The 13226-nt window shown below is 36.2% G+C and overlaps 2 protein-coding genes across 2 annotated transcripts; both read left to right on the forward strand.

Annotated features, from left to right (window-relative positions):
• The first annotated feature begins 4397 nt into the window (after positions 1-4397).
• Positions 4398-5766, forward strand: LOC140856272 (cytokinin riboside 5'-monophosphate phosphoribohydrolase LOG-like). Its single transcript, XM_073253389.1, has 2 exons — positions 4398-4409; positions 5146-5766. Exons 1-2 carry the CDS (start codon positions 4398-4400, stop codon positions 5764-5766), a joined length of 633 nt encoding a protein of 210 aa, XP_073109490.1.
• A 3129-nt stretch (positions 5767-8895) lies between these two features.
• LOC105042092 (uncharacterized) lies at positions 8896-10106 on the forward strand. Its single transcript, XM_073253957.1, has 2 exons — positions 8896-9215; positions 9291-10106. Exon 2 carries the CDS (start codon positions 9312-9314, stop codon positions 9783-9785), a length of 474 nt encoding a protein of 157 aa, XP_073110058.1. The 5' UTR covers positions 8896-9215; positions 9291-9311; the 3' UTR covers positions 9786-10106.
• The last annotated feature ends 3120 nt before the right edge of the window (positions 10107-13226 follow it).

Below are 13226 nucleotides of genomic sequence, written 5' to 3' on the forward strand. Positions count from 1 at the left end.
TCCTGATGAGCTGCCTGGATTTAAGAACCCCTTTCGAGTATGACAAGGCTCCTTGCCAGATTTAGATGCATGTATTAAGTTGATCAAACCATTTGTTGGCTTCACTCTAGTATGTCCTGATCATCTATTTGGCTTATGATGAATGGAGCCACTGGACAGCCAACCTTGTTTCTCCACGATAATTTCTTTCGTTTCCTCTTCACTCAACTAAATTGGAGTTTGAGAGTAAATCTTCTCCTGCATCTACCGGCTGCTTAAACTTTATCATCAAGATATGGAGGCATAATTATGATCTCGCCCATGGTCAGATCTCTCCAACCTCCTCTTGGCTTCTTTGTGAAGACAGCCAGCATTCTCGCTTGCTCCGCAATGTCAATCAGTAACCTAAACTCTGGTTCTGCTTTAGGTGTGTAATCTAGTTAGATTGATGCTCTCTCTCTGGACTAGCCTTATAACAAACCATGGCATACAAACAGAGAATTATTGCACATTGAGGGTTCATGCTTGTTGGAGCGGTCATTTCAAATAACATATGGTATTGCACATTGAGGGTTCATGCTTGTTGGAGCGGTCATTTCAAATAACATATGGTATGGATGAGTGTGGTATCAGGATCATGAGGGAGGTGATTTATAAAGTCAGTACTTGATGGACGATCTAAAAGGGAATGCTCGAAAAGGGAAAAAAAAATACTATGTCAACAAAATGAAAAAAAATCCTAAGTCATATAAAAAATGAAAAAGAATTTCACTCAGAAAACAATGTTCAAAAAAGAAAAAAGTACTGCATGCAAATCTGAAATAAATGTCATAATAAAAATAAAAAAATCATTTGAAAAGAAATGTTCAAAAATGTGAAGAGTACCCTGCAAACAAAAAAAAAAAAAAAAAACATTCAGCAAAGAACATTTAAAAGGAAAAAAAAAATACCACCCACAAATCCAAAATAAATTTTTATTTACATGAAGGAAATAATATTTTGTAAAGTGACATAAATTCCATTCCTCCTAAGACTCTTCATAATAATTTTATATAAATATTATTTAAATTCGAATTTGAGTATACTCCACATATCATTTCTCAAATAAAAACTTTGGAGATGTATTTGAAATAAATTTTGTGGAGAAAAGGAAAAAAATCATTCAAAAAGGTATGCTGAAAAAGGGAAAAAAATACCCTGGCACAAGAAAAATCCTAAGTCATGTTAAAAAAAAGAGAGAAAACACTTCTGCATTATAGGTTGGGAAATAAAGTGCATGTTTCGCTGAAAGAGTTTTATGCTTACATAATGCAGTTTTGTAAATCTAAAAGAAAAACAGTTTTGTAGGGTTGTAGGCTCTTCTAACGATACATTATCAATAATTATGCTGTGATTAAAGAAGATAGACTACAATGGATGCGAAGCAATCAAATAAAATCTCATATCAAATTGTACCAAGATTTGAAGATACCAGAACCGTCGGTGAAACTTTTACTGTAATTATTGAAATATTATATATTTTATCTTTTTCTTTTAGTGGTATCCCTTGGAACATAAATTAAAATTATCAAGATACTGTGACTATCTTCGATTTTGTAGGTCCATTGGATTTTTTATCATACACTTGCAATAAAGTAGATCAAAATAAAAGAACCACCGCGGTAGATTTTTAGACAAAAAGTCAAGGATAGACTAGATATTGCAATAATGATGTTTCAAATCAAAATGAAGCAATTTTTAAGGGATGAAGAAATTATTCCAAAAAATACTAGCAAGTATGGAACTAACAATGTGTATTATTATTCTTAATTCCAAAAAGTATATGTATATAGACATACATTCTTAAATCCTAACAATTATTGTATATATGTATTGTAGTAATTGCAGATCTTTATATAGTTGAATTCCAAAAGAGAAGATTGCCTCATATCCATTTATTAATTACTTTATTAGAAGAAGATAAACATAGAGCTATAAAGAATAAATTGATTCTATTATTAATGCAGAAATATTTGACCCATAGAATAATCTGCAATTTTATATTCCGATCGTATTGCACATGATCTATAGCCTTTGTGGTGTACCAAATCCAATTGCTCTACGTATGAACAATGGAAAATGCAGTAGGAAAATATCCAAAGAAGTTTTATTTTGAGACAAACATTGATTGTAATCCATATGTCCAATATAAAAAAAGAAATAATAGTCTTACAGCAATCAAAAGAATAATACTGTAGATAACTGCTAGGTGGTTCTATATAATCCAGGTCTTCTTTTTCAGCATCATGCACATATATATATGGAAATTGTTGCTCAATCAAAAGTAATAAACTACGTTTATAAATATGTCTACAAAGGTCCTAAAAAAATAATTGTTATTTTTAAGGATAATAATGTCTTCCAAATAGCAAATGGACAACCATGGTATCAAGAGATTGATGAGATTAAGTTATATATATATAACCAGGCTAGAATCGAGTCGATCAAATTTGGACTCAGATCCGATCGAATTAAAACTCTATAATAGGAGTCCTATATCAATGATGCAAATTGTTAAATATGATCTACTGTCTTAAAACTAATTACACACAAAAAATAATATAATTTGGAGACTCCTAATCTATGCACCAAGTAGTCAAAAATTAAATAGACTAAATAAAATTGAATTAAATATATTTTTTGATCACTTAATGCATAGGTTAGGGGTGTCCAAATTATATGATTTTTGGTGTGGAAGTAGTTTTGAGGTAGTACATCACATTTAACAACTTGAATTATCAATATAGAGCCCTCATTGTCCAGTTTTGATCTGATCAGATCTGAGCCTAAATCTGATCGACCTTACTCAAATCTGCCCCTATATGTATATATATATATATAAAAGCTTGCATGAGATCTTTTTAAGTTTGAAATACATGGCCAACATTTTCATTAAGCAATTACCTTGTCATCTACCAAATCAATAAATCATTATTCACAATGATAACCAACAAAAAGAAAATGTAATTTATCTTTTCCATTGGTGATGATCTTTTTTTTTATTAAGGAGATATGGAAACAAAATGGTCAATAATTATTAAATATATTTTACTAATAATATTTTTTTGTTTATTCTATTTTCAGGTTTTCATTATTCTTCTATTACATAAAATTAAAATTTTCATTACCTTCCCACATGATATCATTCTTGTTTCTTTATGAATTGAATGATTCTCCCAATTGGCGATGGAACTGCCAACACATCTCAATATGCAAGTTTGATACAACGAACTAGTTATGTTTTCTTGGAAAGCAATAAATTTTGTATATCTCATGCCATGGAAACCTATAGCCTAGGTATATGGTAGCTTTTATAAGAAAGTAATAAACCACGTGTCATTAATAATTCCTCCCTAGATTGCACAACGCTCACATCCTTGCAACATTTTCACTTCAATCATGCTAGATATCAACAAAATAACAGCTACTTCATGTGAAGGAATCCTTCTCCTTGCATATTGCATTATGTGGACAGCGGTCATGGAGGCTAAGAAGATCATTTTGTGTTTTTTGGTGCTAGTGCTGGTACTCTCAGCCTATGGTCTCTCTCTCTCTCTCTCACGCACTTTTTTATTTGTAGGAAAATACACAACTAAAATGGTGCTTTATGATATGTGGCTTCAAATGACTATTATTATGGTGGTTATTTATGCATCCATCGCTATGAAAGAATTTCTCTCTCTCTCTCTCTTTTTTTTCTTGTTCCAGAATGCAAATTTTTTTTTTGTTAAGTTGCTCTGATGTTATTCTTTTGCTATCATTGTACTAGATAACACATAATTTTTGTTACTACAGATAAAAATGAAGTGTTAGAAAATAATTCTAAATATTTTTATTACATATTGTATGATGTTATGATGCTTGCGAATGGTTTTAAGCAAGAGTTGCTACATGGATATACTCATCTAATTAATTTTTTGTATGTCTATAATTTATAGATTTTTTTTAAAAAATTTAATTGGTTTGGTAATTGTGTTTTGACTATCTGGATGATTCAAACAACAAAGCTTAATCTACCTCTTCGCTTTCTTCATATTTTCTTTAATTCTAGTTAAAATAATCGAAGGTTCCACCTGACTATATTTTTGGTCTGATCATATAATACGTGCAAACTCCACTTAGTTGGCCATTCGTTTGGCACTGATGCATCTTTGCCTTTTTTTTTTTTTCCTTCAAGATTTTGATGAGCCGGCAGTGTTTTGCAAGGAAATAAAGCTGGTTTTGTGCCAGCCAAATAGAACTTAACTTTCTCTTTACAAAAAATCATTTTTTTCAGAATTAACAAATCTAAAGACATGTTTCTGGATTTCTAGAAATCTTTTTCTCTGAAGAAGGTTTATTTTTCTTTTTTCTCCCAATTTACTCAATAAATAAAATATATGAAAGGAAAAGTTATTGCAATCAAAACCTGCTTATACCAAAGAAGAGGCTGGCATAGTTTAATTTTGATTTTAGGCCTCACCTATGATTCTTGGCTCGTTGAAATTATTCCAACAAATTTGGCAAAACAAAATAGAAATAACTCATAAAATAACCATGCCAAAAGGAATAGCAATTCGTATTCCAAATTTCTTATATCCAAGACAGAAAAACCTTAAGTCCAACTCTTACAACTTGTATTCCATGATTTTTCTGTTGAGGCGAAGCGCTCCCTTAAAAATGCATCCACGTAGTTATCTGACCAAGTCTTCGTTATCTACAATTTATGCCCGTGCTCTAAAACTTTGATCTCCTGCTCTTGAGCTTCCATTTTTAATTTTATGCTTCAAAATTCTTTTACAAAGTTTTTCCAGATTTTCTTCTCCTTCATGGTCACGTCGTCTCGACAAAGTTTGAAGTCCCATGGCTGGTCATATCTTGGGACGCTCTCCTTGGATAAGGAATGTAAAACTCAGTCTTATCCTAGTTTTCTTTTTTATTATACTATCTTCCTCTATCATGCTGCTAAATGTTAAACAACATCTTATCTAAAAAAAAAAAAAAAAGAAAGAAAAACATAAGAACTTAAATCTTTGAGTATTTGTATTTCATATATAAGCACAATAGTTTTCCTTTCTTGTAGAATTTAGCCCCCGGGTGGATAAAGGAACTGACACAGAGGAGGGGATTGAGTTACCCTTGAAGCAGACAAAGAACAAGAAGTCTACATTTGGGAGGATCTGTGTTTATGGTGCAAGTCGAATGGGGTACAACGCAAACTACCAGAAGGCTGCCATGGAATTAGGAAAAGAACTGGCGGCCAGGGGCATAAACTTGGTGTATGGAGGAGGGAGTAATGGATTGATGGGTGCTATCGCACGTATAGTCCATGACAAAGGGTGCCATGTGAAGGGATTTATTCCAAAGTCCTTGATACCTAGAGAATTAACTGATGATAGTATAGGAGAGATTGAAGTGGTGACCCACATGCATGAAAGGAAACATAAGATGGCTCAGATGGCAGATGCTTTTATCGCTTTGCCCGGTGGATATGGAACGTTTGAAGAGTTGCTAGAGGTTCTTACGTGGGCTCAACTTGGGATCCATAAGAAACCAGTTGGCCTTTTAAATGTTGATGGCTTTTATGATTCATTGCTGTCACTTTTCGACAAAGCTACTGATCAAGGATTTGTAACCCAAGCTGCTCGCAACCTCATCATCTCAGCCCCATCAGCTAAGGAACTTGTTGGAAAGTTAGAGACATATGTGTGGAATTATGAATCTGGCTTTGTTTGGGATGTCAAGGATCAGACCCCTAGAAATGAGTAGAAAATATTTCTTTCTAACATTTTCAGCTTGATCATCCTTCCCTATTTGGTTGTATGAGGGAAGAAAGCGTTATTTATCAAAAATCTACCTCATTTATTTTCAGATTAGTTTCGTTTTGACGTACCCTACATATATGAGAGGAGTAAGATCCATTGATGAGAGGGGATTTGCATGCCTTTGTTCTGGATTAGTTTCATTTTGATATGGAAAATCGCGTGCAAAGATGATTTGTTAGGCTAGGACTGGTTAGACTTTGACCAATGGAAAAGCCACATCATCAAGTCTGATTTCACAATGACAATAGTATCACCGCTGTGTTGGAATCATAGAAAACCTATGAGCTGCAAAATGTTTGCTGCAGTGGCACGCTAGAATGCAAATAAAACTTGTTTTTTTTCTACTAAGGTTGAGCTAGGTGCATTTGGTCCTCTAGATGACTACCACGTACGCTTGAGTATTAGCGTATCTCTTGGCTCAACGCACTTTCTCTCACCAAAAAAGGAATTAAAGTTCAAAAAGAAAAACTTAAAATTTTTTTAAATTTTTCTCTAAACATTCTAACCTTATCTTTTAAATATTTATGGAGCCATTAATCTTTTCATTACCATACTTTTAATCTCTGACCATTGAGCTTCTAATTACAGGCCTTAATGGATCAGTAAAAGTCAAATGTATATTTAATCTCATTTTTATTTTCTAATTTTGAGCTCCTTATTAAAAACTTTAATGGGCCAATAAAAATTTAAATGGCTATAAATGGTCATAATGGATGGCTATAAAAAAGCATCTTGAGACTTGACTTTAAACATCCCATTTAAGCCTCTCCTTCTCCTCCTGACTTTTTCTCTTCCAATAATTTTTTTTATGATTATTTTTTTAGATGCTGAAAGAATCTCTATCAATCTTCTCCTCGGTCGTGCTCGCAGATGGAGAATCTCGATCGTATCTTGAGATAATTTTTTTGGATTTTTTTGTAGGAGAAATTGGAATACGCTTTAGGACAGTATCCAACACGTTTCTGAATTAGATCATTTTTATTTTTTGATATTTAACAAGTTATTTATAATTTTTCTATAAAAAATTTTGTTAATTTTATTTAATTTCTTAAATCACCTCAAAAAATTTTTAAGTCATGTTTCAATAATTTGATGGACGATAAAATATGCTGCAATCAAGATGAGTAAATACATATGTACCACTCATCCACTCATAATTTTTTAATTTTATTTTACTTAACTCACCCTTATCTTCGTTCCAAAACAATAGAATGATCATAGCTACGGGCAACAGCAGAAAAGAACAAGCTACTTTACAATTTCAATTATTTGTGTGCATTCCTAACACATCCAAATACCCCATTCATTTCAACTCCCAAAATGATGTCTTTTAATGAGATTATGCTACCTTGACCTCAGATTACTCAACATAAAATCCCATCTAAAGATCTATCTTCAACAATGCCCTGCTTTTTAGTGTCAAATTAATAAAATGTAACCATCATAAATGACAATATATAGGAGTGTCAAGGGCCATTCTTCAAACTTATATCCAAACATTTGCTTATCATTAGCAAATTAAGTATTACATAAAGATAACTTCATGTAGTATATACTATATAAACACTATCGAACTGATTTACATCCTCCATTGAATCCCCAGAATTGAAGGACACAGGTAGAGAGTTGGAACGTAGGAATCCTAAATATATAAGAACTAGGGGATAGCATCCTCATCTTGTCTACCCAAATCCTACCTCAAGAATCAAAGATTGCCACCAAGCGATTGACAACTAGCCGTGGTGAAAGGCTTTGAGGACAAATTGGCAGAGACCATCACCGGCCTCAACGACCTCAATCTTTGAACGAGATTCTCTCCACCTACAATTGGGATCTCAAGCTTGCCATCTCCCCTTGCACCTCTTCCTCCACCAATTCCTCCTCCGCCACTAGTGACTACGGCCCTAATCTATTCAAGTCCTCTCTCACTTGATTCTGATGCCTCTTCTTTGCACGGCTTCCCCTCAAAGCTCATTATCTTTCCCTTATATATCATTTTCATCATCAAAGATAGGAGAGAAAAATTTGTAGTTGTACAATTTTGAGCCTATTGTAATTTTAAGTTTAAGAAAATATGCTTAGCACATGAGCTTATAGTTTAAAATGTAAATCATTAAGAATCAATATTATCAAAATTTTGCTATTTTGCAGAGTCCTTGAAGATAAAATGGGAGGAAGCCCTTTCGCAACTAGTCACATTATGTCTTTCATAATAGGGACAAGTCTTGTCTTTAATTAATGGGTTCGGATGGTATCTTTGGTGCAAAAGAATGATTTATCTTTTTTTATGATATTTATCATTGGGTCGTATAATAGCTACTATAAGATCTATGTAAATAGATGAAAGAAAAGATTTAGAATGCTTTGAGATATATGCATCAAATAATCCAATGGTTAATTTCGCATAGATACAATCCAAGCCCTAAATTATTTGTCTTACTAAATTGAAAGCTGAGAAAAGGGATGATCTTTTTAATCCTTTTTAAGACCATAATTAGATGCTACAAGATCACAAATCCTTAACGAAGATGAGCCACTCTAATTCAACAGCAAAAAGTTACAAAACAACTCCTTATGTAAAAAAAAAAAATAAATAAAAATAAATCAAATGAATTAAACCATTCAAGTACAAGTACGGCCTTAAAAAATTTTAAAAATTAAAATATTTAACAATTGAATCAAAATATTTATCAAGAAATTATATAATATAGTCCAATATGATATTAGCTTCTCTATAAACACATGAAAAAAAAGTTTCAAAAAATTTCATCAGCACAAGTTGCTGAGAAAATTGCCAAGGCACTGTTCAATCACAATGACATGTCGCTGGGCGCCAACAAATTGAATTAGCAAGATCTTCCTGCCCACATAAAAACGGGTAGAGGTGGGGACGGGTTCGGACTAGTGGATGACAGCTGGCAGCGTCCACAAAGGCCACAACGAACGCCAGCGCAGCATGATAACGTGGACCAACTCCCTGCCCCCTCTCGCGGGCCCCGCACCTGGCCAATCAGTAGTGCGGGCCCCACCCCGCTACGTTACGAAAAGGCCATTAATGCCCCTCTCCTTCCCCCTCCTCTCTCCGACGAATAAAAACCACCGCCTCGATAACGTGAGAGAGAGAAAGCGAGCGAGAGGGATTTGGAGACTCCGAAAGAAAGAGAGAGAGGATTCGGAGTCCGTGAGAGAGATCGATGCTTTGGATCCTGAGATGTCTCTCGCCGGAGACGCTGGTCTCGAGAAGAATCGAGCGGCGGCGACGGTGGCGCTGATCGGAGAAGAGAAGGATACCTTCATCGTCTGGGAGAAGGAGAGATAGCCCAATCGCGAGAAACACTCCCATACTCGAATCGTCAGCGTTTAGGGCACTAAATAGCCGTCCTGTTGGTGCCGGTATTCCCGGAAGTATCAGGGCGGATAGATAGGCTATTTGATAGCGATTTGTTCTGATTCAGGGTTTTGTTATAGGTTTCCTTCGGATTAGAGCAAATGTCTGCGAAGGTGAAGAGTGCCGGCGACGCGGTGGCGATCGCGGCAGCGTCGGACGGTAAGGACGGCGGACAGATCGAGGTGCAGTTTGCAAAGTGCGAGTGCTGCGGCCTGACGGAGGAGTGCACGCCCGCGTACATCGCCCGGGTGCGCGAGCGGTACAGCGGGCGGTGGGTCTGCGGCCTCTGCGGCGAGGCAGTCAAGGAAGAGATCTGCCGCGCCGGTTGGCGGATCTCCACGGAGGAGGCGATCCACCGCCACATGAGCTTCTCACGGGACTTCCGGTCTGCGTCGCCGCCGGCCAATCCGACGGAGGACCTCATCGCCGCCATGCGCCACCTCTTCCGCCGGAGCCTCAGCTCACCGAGGGCTCTCCGGTCCACACCCACCAGTCCCCGCGGGAAGGAGGACGGCGACGGCTGCCGCCGCTCGCTCGCCCGCTCCGAAAGATGCTTTCCATCTGTGCCTCGTTAGAGGCGTTGAGCGGCGAAGCCCGCACCGCCAAAAGGTACGGTGAAAGGGCAGACTCCAAGCAAGTGACCCAATCCCAATACCATATTAGGAAAGGATCTCCATCTCTCTCTCTTTTGCACAGTAGTGAGGGGCTCAATTCTCCTGAAAATTTGAATATTATGCTATAATATTAATCTTTTTGTTTAATTTAGGCTTTTTCCCTGTCCCGCCTGTTGTAAAGATTTTCAATCGAATCAATGTCATGCAGTAAGGAAATGGAAGTAAATTATCCATTCCAGAACCTTATTATTCTCCATTAATAAATTCCTTCCAAGAATTGCGAAAAAATATCACGTTTCTTTTTTTTTCTTTTTGCTTTTTTGAGGCGGGGATATAGCTGGGACGTGCCGCGCCAGGCGCGAGCGACGTGAGCGAACTGTTACGTTTCGGGTTAACGCGTGAACAACGTTTATTGATATTTGCACCGTGTTTTTATGTTCTTACGCGTACTTAGGGTGCCTTGACTGCTTTCAGTCAGGACACGTGGAATATATTAGAAATATCTGATTCGATCTGTTAGCAGCGTGATGAGGCCGCGGAGGAGGAGGAGGGTGATGATGGGTGGAAACAGAAATCTTTATTTGTTGTGTTTATGGCACAGTGTCGTGGCAACAAGGTGGGAAAGCGTGAAAGATTGGAGCAGGTTGTCTAGGCCGTTACGAGCCATTGTTGGTATTGAATGGAGCTATTGGTAATATAGAATTGGTTGTGGTCGCCCAAACCTGGATATCACAACATAATAGAAGCTTTTGGAGTACTTCCCTCTCTCGAAGAAAAGCAATTCCCGGCCCCATGGACGTCGTGAATTTTCCGGCCAGGACAGGTCAAATGAAATGACACTCCTGCGTGGTTTATTCAGTTGCGTTCTTGGTCCAGATCCTGAACTTGGGCTGCCGTGTTCGCAATTCGCAATCAGAGCTATTCATATATTATGCTGGGAATATAATATATCGAACTATGTTACGGGATCTGCGGTGCCATGAGCGAGCCTTTCTGTGTCACCACCGTTGCTGGATTCATGGGCGATTATGATTGGAGAACCAGACCGTCAAGTCCCACCCTCAAAACTCGAAAAGACCCTATTCACACCACATCCACGTTGGCAAAGAGATGAAAGCCCCAAATATCAAAAATACAGACCGACAGAATGTAGCGTGCTTAGAACGTGATCGGAGTTCAAGAATAATCACAGCTCACCATCATCTAGAATATAGAAGCTGGAGAGTTATATCTATGTTATCATTACTTAAAGAAGTGAGATAATTGTATCTATCTTATCACTATCCAGAATATACAATAAGTGATACAACTACTCAGAATAGTAGAGAAAAGATAATTACCATAACTAACGAGAACAAATTAGAGCTTTATGAAAAAACAAAACTTAAAAAAAGCTATCGATGCCATCCAAAATCTCTCGAATTGGTCAATCTACAATCACAAGAAGAAATTAAGCTGAATGTGCTCCTCGTTACTCGTTGTCGTCAAACGATATCTTGATTTTCCAATTCTGAGCTAGACGTGCTACTCGCTATCGTCGAGTAGCATTTTGGTTTTCCATTTTCAACTTCGAGTATTCTCAATGAAAAAGACCTCATAAGCTATAGGATGAGTTAGGATCATGTGCATGGATGTTATCCACCATAATTGTATAGAGTTTGATTTATCATAATAACCTTCAAATATATCCCTATTACTTTATCTCAGATTTATCTTTAGTCAAAGTTTAGATCATTCTAAAACATGTAAAATAAATTCTAATATATGTTAGTATGGGCCGCATCTAGATAGGATTAATCGGATAAATTTCAATACAAATATTCATAGTTAAGTAGTGATATATTCCACCAATTAGTGAGAGCCACTTATAAACATCAAATTATAATGTTGAAATAAAAAAATCTTTTCCCGATCAACAAAATCAGCTTATCTTTAATTTATTTTTGCCTTTATCTTATCTAGAAATTTTTTGATTTTAGTTTACTAATAGGACTTTTATTCATCAATAGGAGTATCAATACAGTACTTTGATCGCAGCTTAGCTACACCCTATGTTAACCTATCCTTCTTCTGAATGGGCAATGTGATAAGAATGAAAAAGTCATTGAAGATCAAGACATCTGAACCCATGCTACTTTTATCATCATCTTTTGATTATTTTATTTTTAGCTAATTAAATATCAATAGTACCCTTGTCTATCTATCCAACCTAGCTATCAAGCTCATCACCCCTCTCCACCAGCCAGCAAGCTTCCTAGCATGCTCATCTTTCCTCTCTGGATGGTCACAGTAAGTGCAGGCATCAACAAGTTTCTTTGGCATGCCTAGCTAGACAATCGCATGGCTACTGTCATAGTACTATGGAGAGAGATTAATGAAGCAATTTTCAGTAAAATAGCCACTATAATATGGCCACTTATGAAGTGATATATTGCATCTTCAATTTTGATGGTGAAATAGGTCTCCTATAGAAAGCCGACATTATGAACTCTAGCATCTTCTTGTGTGTACCATTTTGATGTGTATTGCGGCAAAATTGGCCAATCTTATCTTTGTAGCAGATGAATTGACCCATCGGTTATTACACTGTGGAAACATCAAAACTAAGATTATCAAGTTTCGATGTGTCAGGAAAAAGATGCCAAACTTTATCCAATGGAATCTTTGAGATTTACGCCAAACAAACAATCAAGGATAAGTACTAATGAGATGGATTGTATTTGTGCCCCTGCAAAAACCGTACTAACCGACATTTGCTGGAACTGAACCATGCTAATTTGTTGGACCATGTTAGATTTACAAGTTATGCATCTTCTGTTAGAGAGATGGAACTTGTTGCTCTTTGGTCCATGCATTTCAAGATTTTGCCTTTCAAAAGGCATCTCATATCGAATGGATGGTCTTTTTCTATATAGATCAAAGACTTTTTTGACTCATGATCAGTGTGAGACTAATTATGATGCCCTCCTTTTTACACCACGATATAACCCCCCAGTTAAAAAGAAATCTACTATTATGGTTAAAAGCTCATAGCTTGACAGGTGAGGTATTGTCCGTTCTGGTCCATTAGCTTTAGGATTTTATTCTTCAAAAGGTACATTATATGGGATGGATGGTCCTTTTTTATATAAGTTAAACAATGATGTCCTTCATTTTACATCATAGCAATACTAAAATAATTATATTTTATAAGTTTTTGACAAGAATTTATCATGTGCAATTATGGTCATGCTTTTTTCAGTAAAAAAAGCTTCATCAAATCTGAAAAAATATTTTTATACCAAAAAAAAAATCTGAAAAAATATTTACAATAATTGGCACCGTGACCGTGCTTGGCTACCCTTTTTTTTTGAATCATGCATCTTCCTTCTTTTGCCTTTTTCCCTTTCTCCCAGTTTGCAT

This window comes from Elaeis guineensis, chromosome 3 (genome assembly GCF_000442705.2).
Source record: "Elaeis guineensis isolate ETL-2024a chromosome 3, EG11, whole genome shotgun sequence".
NCBI lineage: Eukaryota > Viridiplantae > Streptophyta > Magnoliopsida > Arecales > Arecaceae > Elaeis > Elaeis guineensis.

Excerpts from the sequence above, each read along its gene's own strand:
- LOC105042092 (XM_073253957.1), top strand. The coding sequence starts at position 9,312 with ATGTCTGCGAAGGTGAAGAGTGCCGGCGACGCGGTGGCGATCGCGGCA.